The sequence below is a fragment of the Mytilus trossulus genome, chromosome 14, assembly GCF_036588685.1.
Source record: "Mytilus trossulus isolate FHL-02 chromosome 14, PNRI_Mtr1.1.1.hap1, whole genome shotgun sequence".
Taxonomy (NCBI): domain Eukaryota; kingdom Metazoa; phylum Mollusca; class Bivalvia; order Mytilida; family Mytilidae; genus Mytilus; species Mytilus trossulus.
Window position 1 is genome coordinate 29638477 of NC_086386.1, and position 21390 is coordinate 29659866.

A 21390-nucleotide genomic window follows, 5' to 3' on the forward strand; every position below is an offset into this window, starting at 1 on the left:
CAGATCTACTTGAAGTTGATTGTTTCAAGAACGATTTTGATTTACAAAATATTTGCGTACACTTTACATGTAGCGAGGTGTGCAATCTTTCAATACCTGTATAAACTACCGAATAAAAGGATAACATTTACATTGAGATATGCAATGAGACGATTTTTTAACTTTCATTTCAAATCTTGGTTCTCTTATAAATAAAACCCTATATACATCATATGATTCAAACAAAAACTCTTCCTTCTTGTTAAAAATATCATGAATACTGCATTATTTACACAAACAGCGTTTTGTATTTTGTATTGAGGACGGAATATGAACAAAGACAGCTTAAATGTTATTTTCATTCAGGATTGAACCAAGAAGATAACTTCTACTGTTCGTTTATGTTGAAATACAGTTATTACTTGCTACCTCTTATGATTTTTTTTTCAATTAAAGCTGCATGGGATAACTTTCTCCAATTCATCTGCATCTTAAATATCAGACTGACAGTTCCCTATACATTATGTCCTGATTAAACCGTTTATAAAGTACAAATCTCATTTTCCCTGACATTCTCCGAGTTGGCTCTCAATTTGAAACAACAATTTTCCACTGATTGCAATCAAACATCGAAAATGATGAATGGCATGGTACGTTGAGGTCAGGGTGCAACAGTGTTCTGAGGAATAATAATAACTCGATATCGTGTAAATCGCCATTGATGATTTCGGAGTGTCGTTTATCGGGATAGTATATTGATTGTGTAGGTTATAAAAAGCTTAACATTTGTATCCATTAATACTGCAGCTTTCGAAGGTCACTATCATTGCAGCTATCAACGAAAATGGTTGAAGATCTATAATAACAAATTTAAAAATAGAACTTACAGATGATTTTCAAAATGACTTTTTAATTGATGTTTGTTTATGAGGCATATATACCGCTGTTATATACATTGCACTGCCAATAATTTTTATATAACATTAAAATTATGCGACAATACCGACATTCTTGCAGAGTAAATGGTAATAATTCATGCTGGAAGACAACTAATTAAGACCCTAAATGCTACCCTACTGAATGCAAGCTTACTCATCATTGTATTTCTAATCATTACCTACACCAGTAGATTTTCCAAACATTTTGTACTTCTATATTCTAAAAATTCACTGTCAAAATACGGTTTACTAGTATCATTGTCCATGGGGGGAAATGTTCATATACCGAATTTAGAAGTAAACATGTAATGACCGTTACAAAAGTACGTAGTAGTCTACAAGTTAATGCATTTTGAATATACAATCATCAAAAAACACACAAAGACAATTAATTAACTTTAAACAGTGCCAAACTGGTTTCGACGACATGGTGAAAATCCCATGTCTTGACTGCATCAACCGTCAAACAAATTCAAGGTTCGAGGAGTCCGGTACAACGGGCTTTACAATGACCCGTTTTTTCGGTATACATACTAAAATGTAATGACTGTGAACACATGTACATCTATGTTGCGAGTTGGCCTGGTGCATTTTGCAAAGCAAACACATAAGGGATGGTTTATCTGTTTAGCTTGTTTTGCATATATTTTATACATGTTTCAATTGTTTTTCTTTTGTTTAGAGAGTTTTCCCTGTAGTTCAATTTCCCCGCTACGATTGGCGCAATGATGGAAATAATATCCGATCACTTGATGTTAAATGTGTCGTTGAAATCTCATGAAACAAATTTACCTCAAAACTTATTGACGTGCCTTTCACGAGCAAGGAACCTTTGCAGTGATTGTACTTTTGCATGTGATATATACATGCATTTATGTTAATTGTGAAAATATTGGAATGGTAACAGAGCTTTAATCATGTTAATTATTATTTAAATTTATTCATAACTTTTTCAGACTCAGGGGGAATTTAAAGCTTGAAAATGCTTCAATCAGTGTAATTCCTACTGATATTGTGACTAGACTTTTGGTTTAAAAACAATTGATAAATAATTAGTCCTTAAATAACTGGCGTCGCCAAAAGTATCGAAAAAAGCGGTATAATAATTGTCTTTTTTTATTATGGGAGCTTATTAATTTTTTTGTTAAAAGTCTTCATTTTTATACTAACTGTTCATAATACTGAGTTGTTATGGTCCAAATTGAATATCATTGTGATTTATTTGAAACGAGGAATAACCAACCATTGGAAATTAAGTCCCTGTCCCTAATTATTAATTACTATTGACGTGGTCCTCTCTCCGTTGAAGTAAAACACTGACTGACGTTTCTTTCGTCCATGTCCATAACCAATTACCTAGTTTTTGTCTTGTCGCCTGTTATTTAACTAGTTATATCAACAACCAACACTACAATTTTCTTGGGTACCTTGTATTCTATTCATAAGACAATACCTTGTATCAAGTCAGGAATATGACACTTTTGATTATGTTATTTGAATAGGGACTTTCCGTTTGAATTTTCCACGGAGTTCAATATTTTTGTGATTTTGCTTTCCTCCATATATATTCATTTCAAATTCATATAAGAAAAATAGTAATATCAGAGAGCAAGTTGTAATAGCATTATAATCACATGACACACATTGTTTTGGAAGTTTAAGCAATCATTCACAACTGATAAGATCTTGCGTCTCCTAGTCAGTAGTCGAATATAGTTATCAAAGGTACCAGAATTATAATTTAATACGCCAGACGCGCGTTTCGTCTACATAAGACTCATCAGTGACGCTCAGATCAAAACAGTTAAAAAGCCAAACAAATACAAAGTTGAAGAGCATTGAAGACCAAAAAATTCCAAAAAGTTGTGCCAAATACGGCTAAGGTAATCTACTCCTGGGCGTAAGAAAATCCTTAGTTTTTGGAAGAATTCAAAGTCTTGTAAACAGAAAATTTATAAAAATGACCATATAATTGATATTCATGTCAACACCGAAGTGCTGACTACTGGGCTGGTGATACCCTCGGGGACGAAACGTCCACCAGCAGTGGCATCGACCCAGTGGTGTTAATAGTTATCAAAGGTACCAGGATTATAATTTAATACGCCAGACGCGCGTTTCGTCTACATAAGACTCATCAGTGACGCTCAGATCAAAACAGTTAAAAAGCCAAACAAATACAAAGTTGAAGAGCATTGAAGACCAAAAAATTCCAAAAAGTTGTGCCAAATACGGCTAAGGTAATCTACTCCTGGGCGTAAGAAAATCCTTAGTTTTTGGAAGAACATTTTCTTCGTTTCTTGATGCATCAATTAAATACGCTACAATTGTAAACTTTATGCTAAACTTACAACATCTTTATAAACATTTTATATTATGATTTCAAATATTTCCTATTAAAAAGAATATATATCATGCAAAATTCAAGTTGTAACATTTCAAAAGGGTGCTGCTAAAATCATAAGCTGTCGGGTGAAGGAGTTAAAAAGGTCTGAGAAAAGCATATCGACAATGAAAAAAATGAATGATGTAAACACTTGTTTATATAAAAAAAAATGTGGTATCACTTCCAATGAGACAACTCTCCATATATTGCATAGTCAGCTATAAAAGGCCCCGAAATGACAATGTAGATCAATTCAAACGAGAAAACTAACGGTTGGTTGTTTCTGAATCCTAGTTGCCTATTTAAAGATGTACAAATCATTGTATAAGAATAAAATAATTTCCTAAATAAGTATCATTTACAATAATAAATGATGAGAAGACATAACCAATCAACAAATACAAGATAGAACAAGAACTATGATTTTAAGTGAGTTTTTTTGTAAGATAAAATGTGATGAAAGGGGTAATGTCGGTGACCGAGAGTAATTGTTACTATGATATTTTGATATCTACATTTTGATATCAAAGCTAGAAAGAAGTACACCAATGTGGTTATTGTGATTCATTGTCTGTGGTGATCTATTTATATAAATAAATAGTTTTACTTGATCTTTTGATGTATGATATTTACACGGACAGAGCTATATAGATAAATGAGAAACGTTATCATTCCAAACAATCGTTTTCTTTTGGGAATGAAAACCATTTAGTTGTAAGAAGTTTTTTCTGCTTGGCTATTTTTACTGCTAATCGACAAGCTGTAACTAATTACATTTCACGAAATGAAGCTTCATTGGGAATAAGCAAACTTTGGAAAAGAAATTTATATGATTTTGACGTATACCAACTATAATCATTTTCTATCTGGTTTCACATTGCTAAAATTCCTGGTAGTAGTTTGAATTCATGAGTATTTGAATTACGATTTCCAATACAATTTGATTCGACAAATATGTATTCATAAAACAATTTTTTATGATGATTGGTAGCGAAGTATTATAGCAAATGAATTTGCTTACACTTTCGAGAAACATATATACCACATATTTTACATTGATTTGTGTTGCATATTATTCTCTTTTTTGTGTTAATGTTTATATATTTCAATTGTGTTTGTGTTTGTATTTTCGTTTTTTTCATTTAATATGTATGTATATTCTCTTTGTTAAGACTTTTAATTTTTAATTGACCATTTGATATGGTTTCATATTACCGAACAGATCTAACAAAATCCTTTTTTTTATTCAAAATGCGCCCAAAAAATTGTGCACCATCTTGTGTATATCTACAAACTAATCGTTGACAATGTTAACACTGATTCCTATTAAACAATTACATAAAAGCACTGTTTGATGTGAGTCAACTGAAGGATCTGAACAATGACAGTAACCCAAATGACGGGATATGTAAGTACCAAGCCACTTCAAATGGATATTACCAAAACAAGTTTATACATTGAAATAATTTTGTACAAAGACAATTTAAAGAAAAAAAAAAAATTTAATAGAAATTAGTCATTTTTTTAGACCTCTTTATTCCTCTATTCTCATAACTGAATAGATTTTTACACATCATTGTTTTTTTAAATCAAGAGCGTTCTTTCTGAAGAATATTCGATAAAAGATGGGTTTTTTTTCTCCCGTCTATCACCATTAACACATTTTAAATTCCTTAAGAAAAACTGTTTGTGAAAAAAATTATAATAATAAATAAGAAGAATTTTAATAGCTTTACATCAATTATTAATGCATCTAGTACTTTGATTAGATTTTAAAAGAATTTGAAACAAGATTGGTGTTTGACAATGTCTTATTATCGGTGTAAACAGAATTGATGTATTACACATTTTTATACTCGGTGAAGATGATTGCTTTTAAAAATGTACTTTCGAATGGAACAGTGAATAATTGATGTTATGTAACATGTGAAATAAATTTCTTTTCATATGAAATTAATCTTTAAAAACCTTATTTGATATCAATAGAATGCAGAAACTGTTTAATAAATACATCTAAGTTTGGATGAGAAAGCTGCAATTCCAACATGCAATTCATTTATATATGTTATTTAAAGTATGAAGTATTTGTCACGGTATCACGGGTTGTTTGTAATGAACATGATTAAAATCTGATTAATTGAATAGTTATATGTATCGAATAACGTTATTGTAAATGTAAAGTTAATGATTCGGTTACTGAAATTGCATTTAAAGTTAAATGATTTCAAAACTTATCTTCACATTGGAAGGATATTAAAAGGGAAATTAAAATTCCAATATTATTAGAGAAATGTGTATATTCAGCGCGTCTCTTGGGATTAAGACAGGTTCAGTGATTGAAAAATTACTACCAGGAGTAAAAAAGTAGGCTATCTAACATTTAAATTCTAAAAACGAATTTAAAACCTCAGTATCACTTGTTTATAACATGCAAGTTGTTTAAAATCACTTACCTGAACAACGATAAGTTGTTTTTTTGGTTATCAAGAGGATTAAACAAAACATTAATAATTAAATTTTTAAGAAATTTGTTATCAAGTAAGTATGTTTCTGTGCAGTCTTTCAACAAGATATTGCACTTGTACTCCTTTTATATACTGTGGATTCATTAATATTCGATGAACGAATTTTTGTGTATTTCGTGGGAACAACCTAATGACAAATAAATGTCCTACGAATTATAAATGTTCTATTTGTAATGTATGCAGGAATTGGCAAAACCATGAACAATGATGAAATCAATTATCCACGAGAAAACAATTTTTCGTCAATCCACGAAAATTGATACCCACGCAAATAAATGAATCCACAGTACCTTTCCCAAGTTAAATTTGATAGCTTTCCATCTAATAACTATTTTTTGTGAATGACCATGATAACAGAACATCTTTTTTGAACCCACGTATAATTTAATCGATTTGGAGGTTCGTTCAATCTAATCAAAATTTATTTCGAACATTAGTATACTACTGTTGCTTTTATATGATATGATCATTTCAAGGATTAACTTTTTAAATTAGATTGAGGTTGGCTTATAGTGACGAAGCTTTGTTACTATTACCGTCTATTGAAGTTTAAGTTGTTCATTCCTGAATCTTTCCAATATAATGGGTATACATTATCATCCAATCTGCAAACTATGTGGTCATTGTTTACGTCTATCATCTTTTATCGCTGCCTTTCACTGTATCGTCACAGTGGGGACGTCAGAAAAAAATATTTTATTAACTAATTCAGTAAATAGTTTGCCATTGTTATATTATAGTTCTTCTCTTATATTTGATGTTTTCTCTCAGTTTTAGTTTGTGACCCGGATTTGTTTTTTTCTCTCTCAATCGATACATGTATTTCGAACATATACTACCGTTGCCTTCATTTACGCAATACCGTAAGATATTAAGGTTTCGTTTAAATAGATGGAACTTATCAGCACTTTAATATCACATTAATAAAATAATGGATAATAATGCAGTTGAAAAGTAGTTGAACAAGACTTCCAGTTATCCATTTGTGATATTACTTTTAAAAAACTTAGATCTCTTTCTTCTAACAAGTAAAAAAACCAGGAAACAATACTACCGATTGTTCCAGTGGTGCGAATTTATTCTTATTCACACCAACATATTCGGAACAACGCGCAACTGGCCTTATATCATTCATTATGTTAAAGCTACTTCGTATCAATCTATATAGTTACAGTTAGACATAAGAGTGATTATATAATCAATAACATAATTTGTAATCTTGCAATCGTTTCCACATTTATTTATTTTTTCTTATGAATTATAGTTATTTTTCTACATGCTCTAAAGGGATATCGTGCCACAACAGAACTTGAAGAAATATTAAGATGTATAAATAAGTTACCCTTTTTGTACTACAAAGCCAACAGGATTAATAAAGCAATAGGGTATGCGTGTTTGTAAGTAATTTACGTTTGAGCTAACACATGTTATGTACTACTGAAATAATACATACATCACCAGGATGAAGGATATCGTGTTTGAAATAAATGCAGACATCTTTATACAATTAATTTACGACGAAAATCAAACTATATCTTGTTTAAAATTGTAAGCATACATGTACAACCTATCAATAAAAATCATCTCATATTTTACATTCGTATTATTCTTATACAATCGTTGTATTGATATAAGATCGTTAAAACAGATTTAAATTCAATACCATTTCATAAAACCTCATGGGGTAACGAACCTGGGGCCAGTAACAAGAAATTTTATTAAGAGAGGTCGTTAGTATTGAATTAAGGGAAAGATAAGATAATTATAAGATCACTCAAAGAGTGTAAATCAAAGCTCCCTCAGGTTGTTCGTAGATCGCTCTTATTTCTCCCTTAAGTTGCATCGTAATAGTTTTCAAGTTACGAGTTCTTAATAATTTTCTGGTGTCTCCGTTTTTGGTTCCTCGCAAAGAAATAAGAATCACCTTAAATAAGTCATAGAAAAGTTTAAATGAACGATTAAATGCGCATAACAATCAACTACCCATTTAACCTAAAGAAAACATTTCTGGTCGAGGACCACCATTGTTCTTCCGGCCCTTTTTTGATAAAAATAAAATTGAATTTAAAAATTTGCACCGCTTCCAACATGAAATATTTTAACTGCTTATATCACATTATTATTTTAATAAAAATATGCTTGTCTCAGAACAATCCTTTTGGGGGCCCTTTTATTCACCAGGCCAATGGTAGGATTTGAATCGAGTATAAATGACGATTCTCAATTGACGTAGGCTTATTTTTCTATCCTACCGTTCATTTCTGTCAAATCACTACTAGAATGGTTCTCTTTTATAATTTGAAGCTTGGATGGAGAGTTGTCTCATTGGCACTCATACCACATCTTCTTATATTTTTTTCCCCTTTAAACAATATTTTTTTCACATTTTAAAAGCCTTCCTACGAAAAATAAAATCCCAAAAATACTTACTCCCAAGGAAATTTCAAAACGGAAATTAAGTCCTTAATTAAATGGCAAAATCAAATGATTAAACACATCATACGAATGGACGACACTTGTCATATTCCTGACTTGTTACGAGCATTTTCAAAGTGTAAACATATGATAGATTGAACCTGGTTTAAAGAGCTGAACCTCTCACTTGTATGACAGTCTTGTCAATTTCCATGATATTGATAACGATGCGTGAACAAAAAAGACACAAGAGACAAAAATGTAAAAAAAAAACAGGTATACAACAACAACACCCAACCCACTAAACACTAGAGATGATTAAAGATGAATCGGAAGGATACGCAAATCCTGCTCCACGTGTGGCGCCCATCGTGTTGCTCATTATATTAAAAAGCCGGTAAATAATTGGCTTCCGGAAAATGGAAGAAGTGATGATTTAAACTTCACCATTTGGAACTCTTGGTTTAAAATTGAAAAAGGTCACAAATTTATCCTTGCTTTATATTCAACACTTTTCACAACAAGCCAAACTTGTAATGATTTACAAAAAAGAGAAACTACCATCCTACACATACATGGCCAAGAAAACACTGATATATAATTTCCTATTTAGATGAATTAATTATTAGTATAACAAAAGTTCAAAGGTTGACGTATTAACTTTTTTAAGCAACTTGTTCTATATTAACAAGTGAATGTACAGCTAAGAGTAGTCGGGACCACTCTTACAAAAAATGTCAGGTGAAGCTATTGCGAATTGTTCTTGGTACACTCCTAAGTTGCTAAGTTTGTTTTAAGAACACTTAATATCTGACCAAAATTTAAGAATGTTTTTGTGTTACCGGAATTAGTAAGAAAGCTTTAAGGTAGACGTAAGAATCGTTCTTAAATCATGCTCTTTTTCAAAATATTAAGGGCTGTCAATCATTCTAAGATAGGTCTGAGGTAGGGTCTTGTTACATTCTTAAATCTTAAGACACCCTTTAGACGTTCGTAAGACATACGAAAGCTTCTTATTACCGACCCCTGGATAGTCATATTAATCTCCTGTAAATAGAAAAATGATGTTGTTTTTAAAGTTCTTAGCCTTGCTGATTTGATTCCCTTTCCTTTCCAATTTGTCAGCTAGCACACTTTACATGTATGTTAAAATAAAATCCAATAAAACATGTTTTAATAACGTTGTTTCATAACATTAAAGAATTCATCTTGAAAATTTATGAAAAGATGGAGAGACATTTTATTTCTACAGCCAACTGTTTAACATGTATATCTAAATCAGGTTTATATACATTCTTAATTAACACGATATAGGCAAGAAAAAAACTTAAATATACTAAAGCAACTCCAGTGCAGAAATTTTTATTCGAAAAGCATTAACTGAATTGTATGGCATGATGAAATTGAAAATAATATGAAATTGTTGAATGTTGAAATCTATCTAATGTATAAGATATCGTTAGTATCTTGTGTGAAAATTGCATGATGTTATTCAGAATCAATTTAAGTGTCAAGAATTATGCAGCAGTGAAAGCACAATAAACAAAAATCCACTCAACTTAACATCAATTTATGTTAAAATTCTATAATGGGGCAGGAATATAACATTCTTTCCCTTTTCCTGGTCTGGTAATTCAAGATATAATTCGGTTGGAATGCAATAGAAATTAACAATTAAAGGGAGATTACTCCGTAATTTGCTATCATCATTATCAAAAAGTAAAATCACAAGATTACCTAACTCCGAGGAACATTCTAAACAGGAAGTCCCTAATCAAACTGCAAAATCAAACAACAAACGTTAGCTAGAGATTTCTCGAATTACCAGACAGACACAAGCAAAAGATCTACAAGTTCTTACTAAGGATGAGGGTATCTTCAAAATAGGATCGATTTTGTTTTCGTTTTTGAAATTTTTAAATAGCCATGCATATTCTTACCAATAACGGCACTTAATCATTTATTCATTGTGCATGAGTACTTTTGAAATTAAAAAAACTAAAAAAAACATTTTCACGATTTTCATAACTCGAAATGTATTTGATGCAGAATAACTATGAGCACAGTGTGTATGAAATCAATTAATTCAATGTGAAAGCATATCACGGTAATACTAAAATAGCAAACTTTTTTAAAATACCTTTTGTTTTTTCCTATACAACATATTATGCATATCTTTCAATTCTTCTATAAAATATAAAGACTAGAAAACGATTACATTGCTTAGTTTTGAATGTGATAAAGTATGTAATTTATTTTGTGTATCATTTTTATTCATACTGTACCAGTCCTGAGTTGTAAGAATTTATACGAGAAATACATGAGAATTATAAAATATGACAATGATAATGACAACAATATACACATAACTACAATACAACTCTAGATAAAAAAAACACTCAATGTAAAATAAAAAAAAAAGTTTTTGAAATCGTATACGACGGAATATTTTTGTTTTGTTTTGTAATAAGAAGAATATTTGATTCATTCAAGTATGCTTTGGAACAAAACCAAGCACAACACAATATAATAACATATATGTATTTTTGATTGGCTAACATCAATCTACCGTTATTCTTAAAGAAACCTTCATTTCAAAATGAAATGTAACATTCATGCTGACACGAGCTTCTACAAAAAAGAGCACAGGTACATAAAAGACAAATATTGATATACATCGTGTTCGCAAAGTCCTTGGAAAAAATGAAGTTATAAGTATTAAATAATTAGTCTGATTAATGAAAAAAACCAAGATATAAAACTTAAGGATCTTAAATGTTGCATTTTTCCTGCTTAAAATGCCCGTGCTTTTAGTATACATTCGCACTCACATATATACTTATATTAAACTAAATCATAATTGTTATAAAAGTAACGAAAAGTTCATCAACAGAACTGTCTTTCTAGTATGAAAACAAAATTCATTTCATGTGTAGTTAGATTGTTAATAGGTTTTGAAATTTGAACAATACATAATTGCTTTGCACTTAAACACACACACATTGGGAGTATATACAAATGACTAGAAAAATCACCACTTTATATGATACGTCGAATATACATATTTGATCCATTTATACATTAGAAACAATTAGCAAAATACAAAACCATGTGAAAACGTCGATGTTTAGAATGTCTTTAAACTGTACATATGTAAAGAATGTCTTTAAACTGCACATATGTAAAGAATGTCTTTAAACTGCACGTATGAAAAAAGTATCAAAAGTAACACCAGTGCCTCTAACTCCACAATTGTCGTTTATTTGACGTTATACTTCTGTATGGGTATTGGTGTCGACATAAGGGTCAAAACCAGGTAATTGAGTTGGTCCATTATATTTATACTACAAAAAAAGTAAGAATTGGTATTAATTGAAAATGTACGTTTGCCTTAAATACACAAGGGATACATGGTTAGGAACGTCACTCCAGTAAACGTAACTGGTTTTTTTCGAAACATTATGTATAAGTTCAATCATGAAATTCCGATTCAAATTACGCAAAGAATTTTCCTGCATTTTGATTTTGAGATGCTTGAGGTACAACCACAAAATAGTTATGGTTTTGTTTTAAAATAAGGAACAATCAATACCAAAGAAATATTCGTAATGCGTGTCATGGGGTAATAAGTGATTTGCAAGAGTGAGTAAAAAGGAGAGAAAACCATCATATATGTCTATTTCATTCAACTTTATATACTTTTATATTACCTTCCATACAGAAAATAATATAACATGGTTTTGTATACATAAAAAAGAAATTAAATCGTTCAATTACATTGCATCAGTTATTTGCAAAGAATTCGGAGAGTCTTTTTGCTTTTTGCTTGAAGTAAAATAATACAATACAGATAATTTTAATCAACTTTCTTCTTGTGCTTAGTAATGTTGCCGTTAATATATTCCTTCTGTACCATGTTGTAAATACATTTCTGCTTTGTGTTTCAATGTTATGCAACAGTGATATAGAATTGAAGCGATATTGCTGATGATGACAATATATTAGTAGTTTATTATAAATATCACATTAATATCAGGACGATCAAATTAATAACTTAAAGGTGATTTGAACAATAATGCTGTGTTATACTTTTACAGACAAGGTTTTTCATATTCGGGTAAAAGATCAAATTCTATAAGCACACATTTTATCTCATCTAATCAATGATTGATATTTATTTTGTTAAAAAAAAGTTAACAGCGAAAAAACATATATATGATTTGGATAAAAATACCCGAACAGAAAGGTAGACTTACAGTTCCGAATGATCCTGAACTTTTTAAAGGAGTCGAAGCTTCAGGGTTGGTTGAATCTATAGAGCCTCTGAAAGAAAGGCGAGCTTTTTGTCTAACGATTGTACCAAAAGTTTTCTGAAAATAAACAAATAAAAATAATTTAATAACCTCAAGCATGCTGAGCAACATACGTACATTGTTCATGATAGTGCAAAAATATTCTGTTATCATGATGAAAACAATGTCACTGTTAAAATAAATATAAAGGCCCAACAAAATACCGTATGATTAATTTTTTTTGAACTATGGGTAAGGATATCTATACCATGTCTAAACAACTCACTGACTAATAGTTCTTATAAATGATGTGTCCATCTCAAAGTAACTCATTTTTTGTTCAGTACTTCATTTCAGTATGGTTCGTGCTTGTCATTATAAAAGATCGATACTTCCTTAGCTTTATTTGAATTCGGTCATACACTAGTCTTGCGTACTGTTTTCATTTTAGCGATATTTATTTACATTGTCATATATTCGGGAAGTTTGGCTAGCAATACACAAAGGTTCAATACAACATTTTCGTCCTAAAACTCAGTCAGGAACAAGCTTAAGGCGAGTGTTGCCAAAAAGACAGTTTCTGTTAGTTAGCGTTTGTTGTTGTTGCACTTCTAAAGTTTCTGTTTGTCAACAACCGCATTATTTTCATTTTCATTTGTCGATCAAATAAAATGATATTGTGTTGATGACGGAACTTTGTAAGTCAATAATCAATTTATTCAAAGCTCGGTTACGTGCTTTACATGTGGCATAGATAGGATTTTATAGTTGAGGACCGTTGTAAAATTTTGCTTCGATTTGCTAGTTAAATCGAAACTTATGGTAGCTTATGTTTCTTTTTTATGTTTTCTTGGTGTTGATTTAACAATTGCTTTATTCTTAAAATCTTTAAAATTTACGATTTAACTATAATTCATCTCTCCATTATCATTCATTACTTTACTAATAAACTTGAAATGGAAATTCATTGTCGATATGTTGAAAGTAATTAAGTATCATCTCTAATGTTAACAACAAATAATTTCACAAGAACAAGCATGAATAAGAAAAAAACATCGTTCACTGACAAGATGGCACCATAATTAAATTTTGTATAGAACAACATTTTTATTAGATGAAAAGAACATTAATCTGGTATAAAAAAATACATGTGTATTTGCACGATAATCACAGCTGATACCATCTAAAATAAGACAGCAACTTAAAAAACATTAGAGTTTGATGCTGATAAATACAAGTTTGTGTTTGTTGTTGTTTATATACACTTTCCTTTTATAACTGACAAAAGCTCTATAACTGTAACGTACCTGAGATTTTCTTGATTCAGCTATTGACCTGTAAAGGAATTCGAATCCAGCAATGATTACTGACAAACATAATCCACCAATTAAAATGTAGAAAATTCCAGCAACATTATTCAATTTTAACTCAGCATTGCTACCATCCTAATAAAAACAAAAGTAAACATAATAATCATTATTATTATATTTAAAATGTATCAGTTATCTGTACATGATTTTTTTAAGAATATTCCTCATCGAAATTTGCCGATACTTTTTTTGTTGACATAAAGCTGCAAGGTGTATGGAGCGAACTTAATGTGAATGCTTTTGGTAGTGAAATTGGAGCAGAAAGTGAACACTGAAAACAAAGAACCTGAAATATTTAAATGAGTGATTTTCATCGAAGTCGTATATTATATACCGTAGCTCCAAATGGTATCTCAAAGATCAATACATTTTTGTATACCTGAAATATATTTTGTAGGTAAACAAATCTTATCTATAGCGAAATCATTTGACGTTTGAAACTACAAACATAAATGGAAACATTTGGAGGGTGCATTAAAAATATAGAACTAGGCAATATGGTCGGCAAGGACTATATGCTAAATGGAAAATATGATTACAAAAAAACGGTATGTTTCTTTAGCCTCACTGGCGTATGGCAGTGATCATGTTATCTGTCGATGTATGATCAATAAAGACATATGTATGTACATCGAATTCAGGACTGTACAGCAAATTACGTTATTTATTGAACAATATTTACCACATTTACCACATAGTTCACATGTAACGTCAACATAACACACATTGTCGATGCTAAGTGCTTAATGAATTGTCTTTTAAGTCGTAATATATAATAATAAACCGTAACTTCATGCATTACTCTCTGGTAAATTAGCATGACTATATTTGTTTACGTTGAATAATGTCTTAGTAAATATTTTGTGGCTTACCAAGACAGTGGCATCATCTCCGCATTCTGATCGCTCGTCCCACCACTTTTTCTTCAATGACTGTAAACGTCCTCTTTCCCTCAAGTTCAGAACGGCAAGGGTAAGTCTGTCTCTACAAGGTGACATGGCTATCATACTAACATTATAAAAAAATGTGGTATGATTGCCAATGAGACACAAAATGCAACCAAAATGATTGTGTATATAGGGGTAACAGTTAGAGCATTCTTCAAAGCTGTGTACTGCTTCGCTCTGTACTTAATGTAAGGTTATGTATGTGCATGTATTTGTTGATTTTGTATCTAAAATGTGATATTGATTGATATAAAATGGATGTCGCAGACTGTGCCTCTCTAAAAGTGTGCCTAGATAAGCAGAGGTTATAGAATACAGATAATTCATTTTTTGAAAACAGTGTTCGGGAACTTAAATACATAGTTATTTTTTTCATTTAATTTGTTATCCGAATAAATGAAAGGTCTGAAATGCTTTTTTTTAATTTGAACCAATAGATGTTCCTGTACCCCAGCCCCCACCATAAAGCACACATTCAGAATGTTTATGTGATTATTTCAAGATTGCGTGTAAATCGACATCAAAATGGAAATAATAGCTTGGCATCGTGATGCGAAGTAAAACAAAAAGGATTGTGTTTGAAGATATGTGGGCATAAAATATGATATGATGGTCACACATCGAGTTAGCAGTTAGTATGATCCCATTGTCAGAACCATAACAAAAACAAACATCATAAACAAGTACCAACAATTTGTACATATTTCAACTTGAAATATTGGAGAGAAAAGCTTAAACAAAAGCATCAAAATAGTTCATATGATAAATTCGTTATATCATATACATGTATCATAGATTGAGTCTGTATATAAGTTTGCTAACTAGTTTTGTTAATAAACTATTCACATCTGTATTTCTATTTGCGAAAGAATGCATGCAAATCTTGTATAAATTTGCTACCTTCAAAAGCAACACGATAGTTGTTTTATGATCAGCTAATGCAGCTATTGTATATAATAACAAAACCATCAAATAATTAAACACTAAAAACAAACGAAAAAATAAACAAATTAAAAATATAAATGTACAAAAAATAACAATTACAAAACACAAACCAGAATAAAACAGAAAAATAACAATGACAAAACACAAACCAAAATAAAACAAAAACAGATTGTTTTAACATAATAAAACCTTGCTGATCTATAAATATGCTACATTGAATCAGGAATCGCGGTTGACAAAGTTATTTGGCATAAAAATGTTACAAATTGAGACGGACGGAGAAGAATATTTTATCAACATAATAGTTATACCTTAAATTGGATCCAATTGGGGTTGCAATGCCGTATCCCTTTGAATCTAGATTGCTTCCGACCTTCATTGTATCACATGGTTTTCTGGTATTAATATATTCATTTGTTGATGATTCTATTAAATATGCATATTTCCCATTTTCATCGCGAACCCTCTTCACTCCTTCTCGTGTTGTCTTTGCAAACACATCTTGGGCAGAGGACATGTAAGCCCACATTCGTTCATAAATTGCTACCTTTGATTTCTGAAAGACAAATCTCTTGTTTAAAGTATTTGTTTGACTCATCATAATTTTATTCTCATTTTAGTAGGTGACTCTGGGACAACTGTTTCTTAATGAATAAGGAAAACTAACAATAGACGAGTATGGCAATCATCTCACATCTCCTTTATATATTGAACCAAATTGCCTATGGCACTTTTGAAGAATTTGGTGCTTAGATTTCATACTTTAATTTAAACAGTGAATATCATTGTAAGATTATTTATAAAATGGATTGCTACATATTGATAGTCAACAATATGCATAGTTTAATTACAGGATTACACAGTGCCTTTATAGTAGCTGCTGGTAAATGCTTTGATCATACATTTATTCTTAATACATATTCAACAAATTTAACAGAAGACATTAAATTTTTAAATTTAGATGCATAAATGTTTACCTTAAAGAAATTATAGGTGGTTCCGCCTTCATACACTCCATACTGAATTCGTGTTTGTTTTGCTAAATCCTCTGCAGAATCAATAGGTGTATTCATTCGCTCAACTGTGAGAAAAGCCGCTAAATTTGCAGTATAAGATGATATAATGATCAAAGTGAAAAACCACCATACACTACCAACAATTCGACCAGAAACCGATCTACAAAAATGATCTCAATTAAAATAAATCTTTGAGTTTCTTATAAATCTATTAAAATCTAAATTCAAATGTACAATATATATTCTGTTTTGTTTATCTTATGTTGTTGTTATTGATATATCTTATGTCAAATCCTTATACTCGTACCCTCATACTCAAATCGTCCTGAACATGCATAAAAGGTTAGCAACTGGACGTTAGCAAACGAACAATCAATTAATAAAATTCGAAATTTATTAAAAAAAAATTATGGCTTTTTTAATTTATTTGTTGATTTATCATCTTATATTTTTTCTTAAAATATCAGTTTATTTGTTCATTTTGTAAATATTGAATTGTAGTAGAGCAATCCAGAAATGCTTTAATGGGAGAAATGTTTTCGACATTCGTCTAATAGATATTCCATAGTTAGCGTCTTTCCATCAGTAATATGTATTCGCTAAATATGTGTTTTCCTTCAAATTTAATTTACCTTAAGTAAACATAAAAAAAATCGAAAACAAGTTCGTTTACAAATTGTGGCTACTTTTAAACAGGTACTACTTAAAATTAGATGTAGCAAAGACAACATTACGGCCATATACTGATAAAGCAGTTACTTGATAATCTTATTTTGAGTTTACATATACAACAAATGTTGATGTAAACAATACGTTTTTTTTATCTATTTATGTTTCAGATGACTTATTTTACAATTTATCAACATTTAACATTATCAAACTTACTTAGGACTTATATCACACCCCTGTTGCATGAAAGCACCTAGGGAATACCATAAACTATTAGATATTGTGAAGGCATTTTTTATTGTGCTGTTGTCTTCTATATGCCACTCTGTTGGACTAAATCTACTGACAAGGAATAGCACTACACTAACTCCAACGTAGGCAAACAAAATACACATCCAAATTTCATAGGACAAAGGGTCCATGAATGAGAAGGTGTGTGCTTTCTTGTTCGCTGGTTTCTTTATCATTATACTGATGCCTAAACTCATAAAAGGTTTCGTAAAATCGACGACTCGTTCCCGCTCTGATGATATTGTCATCGCCCCAAATGCTATATCAGCTTCCTAAATATGAAAAAAGAACATAATCAACTTTATATTGTATACTGATAGTGTACTTCTTATAGCTCAGACTGCTTGGTTTACATTATTATTTAACAAGATTTTGCGATGCACGTTAAGTGAACATTCGCATATCTGCAATTTTTGTGAAGAACGGCAAGTCGTCAATTGTATGTATTTTAATTACTGCAACATCTTCAAGTTTATAAAGATGGTACTAAAACAATACTATTCATACTGCTACTACATTGTACTAATATCTAGTTGTTTTGTTTCAGGATATTATCAGTACAAGTCTTACATAACAAAAATATCATAAGCAGCCTGTAATTCATGTTATGACAAGACATATAACGGATTATGATTTTGTTTTCATCATATGTGTTTCATTAATTATTCCAAAAGTAACTAAGGTTGAATTTTATTATTAGAAATCCTTATCTCAGATTTGTTTTCAAAGATGTTTTTTCGTAAACCGTTTAAAATCAATATTATAACCATTTTTCAATTATACCATCTTGTTGTTTTCCGTGTTTAGTGTGAAGTCGATTTTCAAAGAACTTGTACATATTCGTGTTGAGGGGTCAGCTGAATGCCGCCTCCCAAAGCGGGATATTCCGTCTTTGTTGAAGAATCATTGATGACCTCGGGCTGTTTTCTGCACATTGGTAGGGTTGTTGTCTCTCTGATAAATTTCCCATTTCCATTCTCAATTTCACAAAAGCTGGTCAATGTTTCTGTACGGTTTTGGTGAATTTCAAAACATGTTATCTTCGAGTATCACGAATACAGGCATTAATTGTCGAAATTTGCGTTTTTGTCCTGTAACATTTGTACCGTTTTGAACCCTTTGATCTAAGAGTTGATGTTAAATGTACTCACCCCTCTCACTAATTCTCCAATTACTCCATTCCATGTACCATTTTCAAGTTCCTTTCCATATTGTTCATCTTTAGCAATGCATAATTTATATTTGATTTGCATATGTGCCGCAACCGCATCTATCAGGTCTATTATATATCCTGTAAAATTTTCCCTACCACACATGGCGTTAGTTTGTTGTCCAATTTCATTATGCATTACATATGGTTCTTCCTGAAAAAATGAAATACAGTCATTTTTGATAATTGTGTTTACATCTTTAATATTTCCATGAAATTGGTGTAGAAAAGATGAAAAAAAAGGTAAATAGAAGTTTCAAACTAAAAATACGACCATCGTAAAGCCAACAAGGCTTTGCTCGTTATTGAACGCCGTACGGTGACATAAAGTTGTTAATTTCTGTGTCATTTTGGTGTCATGTGGAAAGTTGTATCCTTTGCAATCATACCACATATTCTCTTTTATAAACAGGTGAATCACAGGTGTAACAATGGGGATAAGAGTACCTTTTACACTAGTGCAGAAGTTATATATGTTAAGCATGAAATTATATATATATGGAGATACGTGGCATTCGTTTATATCATAAGATAGGACAATCTGACTCATGTATAGCTACAACAAAAGCTTCTATATAAGCAACTATCACCAATACGCTATTTGATGTATACATCATGAAGTCTAAATCTGTCTAAACTATAAAAGACGGGGAAGAAAAACAAAGAAATAAAAAATAATTAGAATTAACTATTAGTAGGTAGTTGTAACTATAACTCATCTATAGAAAATGTATGAGGTTCAGAGACATTGAGAAGGCTTTAATTAGTTATTAGTTGCTTTGAAATAGCTGTCAGATATCTGCGAGTACTCTCAGATCTGTTCATTGTGTCTTTTTATGTAGGGATGTTATAAGTACCCGGCCACGTCCACTTGTATTTTTGTCCATCTGATGAGTTAAGCCTTTTTCAACTGATTTTTATAGTCCGTTCTTATGCTGTACTGTTATACCACTGTCCCAGGTTAGGGGGTTGGGATCCCGCTAACATGTTTAACCCTGCAACATTATTTGTGTATGTGCCTGTCCCAAGTCAGGAGCCTTTAATTCAGTGATTGTCGTTTGTTTATGTGTTACATAAAAAATATTTATTTTTCGTTTATTTTTTACATAAATAAGGCCGTTAGATTTCTCCTTTGAATTGTTTTACATTGTCTTATCAGGGCTTTTTATAGCTGACTGTGGTATGGGCTTTGCTCATTGTTGGAGGCCGTATGGTGACCTATAGTTGTTAATGTTTGTGTCAATTTGGTCTTTTGTGGATAGTTGTCTCATTGGCAATCATACCACATCTTCTTTTTTATATTTGTCTCAGACGCTTGGATACATTGTTCTACATGATCGTACTAAGGACAACTCAAATGACTGACAGTCATATTATGAGACATCTATACATATATAGTGTTAGATAATCGTTACTTGTCACCTTGACTGTGGTTATCCGCCAAATTATGTTGTCATTTGTATAATTCTGGTATTGTTGTTTAGAAACCAGATCTGGTTTATGTAAGTTAAGCCGGTTTGGTGGATTATAACTTCCAACCTAAAAAAGAAGAATTACGTGTTGTATGATTATTTACCATTACTAATACATGTTCTCGTCTCGTGTTTATATATATTAGACCGTTGGTTTTCCCGTTTGAATGGTTTTACACTAGTACTTTTTAAGTTCTTTATAGCTTGCTGTTCGATGTGAGCCAAGGTTCCGTGTTGAGGACCGTACTTTGACCTATACTTTTATATATTGTGACTGGATGGAGAGTTGTCTCATTGGCACTCATATCACATCTTCCTATCTATACTATTAAACGAGAAGACCTCATTTTTGGTGTCGCTTCTCTTCCTTCCACAATAAATCAATCAGCATGCCTCTGCGTCCTATATGTAACATGCATAGTCGCATTTGTCATCCATTCTTATGATTATTCAGATTGAGTTATTTTGGGAGAAAAACGACAAAAAAAGGAGTCCGGAAATGATTCCGTCATCAGGCTGACTTTTAGTCATAGATAAGACTTCCTGTTTGAAACTTGCACAAATACAACCAATCGTATGATAGATAACAAAACAGAAAAATAAATAAGCCAATCAGAGCGTTCTCCATTTCATGGTGTTTACATTGCAAGAACCACAACTATTATACCTCCTTATAGAGAGGACAATTATTGTTCGCGTTTATCTACATGAAAACTACGATTATACTTCTTTAATATATAGAGAATCTCTGTATTCTGTCTACTGTTTTTTTTTAAATGTTTACTATTCAGGGGGTCATACCAGTTGCATTTATATTAAAATAAGTAAAACATGTGACACAAGTACAACTAATCGTAGAGCGTTCTCCATATCACGGTGTTTATATCGCAAACTTCACAACTATTATATCCTTTTAAAGCATGTTTAGAGAGGAC

General features: G+C 31.1%; 1 protein-coding gene across 1 annotated transcript in view; it reads right to left on the reverse strand.

Annotated features, from left to right (window-relative positions):
* Positions 1–10514: 10514 nt before the first annotated feature.
* LOC134697651 (glutamate receptor-like) overlaps positions 10515–21390 on the reverse strand; it is a 36581-nt gene continuing 25705 nt past the window's right edge. Inside the window, exons 9-17 of the mRNA XM_063559933.1 lie at positions 20406–20522; positions 18925–19137; positions 17699–18045; positions 16775–16973; positions 16109–16353; positions 14778–14889; positions 13843–13980; positions 12500–12613; positions 10515–11587 (exon numbers count right to left, since the gene is read on the reverse strand). Coding sequence (XP_063416003.1) covers positions 11513–11587; positions 12500–12613; positions 13843–13980; positions 14778–14889; positions 16109–16353; positions 16775–16973; positions 17699–18045; positions 18925–19137; positions 20406–20522 — 1560 coding nt within the window. The 3' untranslated portion in view covers positions 10515–11512. The remainder of the gene's footprint in view (positions 11588–12499; positions 12614–13842; positions 13981–14777; positions 14890–16108; positions 16354–16774; positions 16974–17698; positions 18046–18924; positions 19138–20405; positions 20523–21390) is intronic.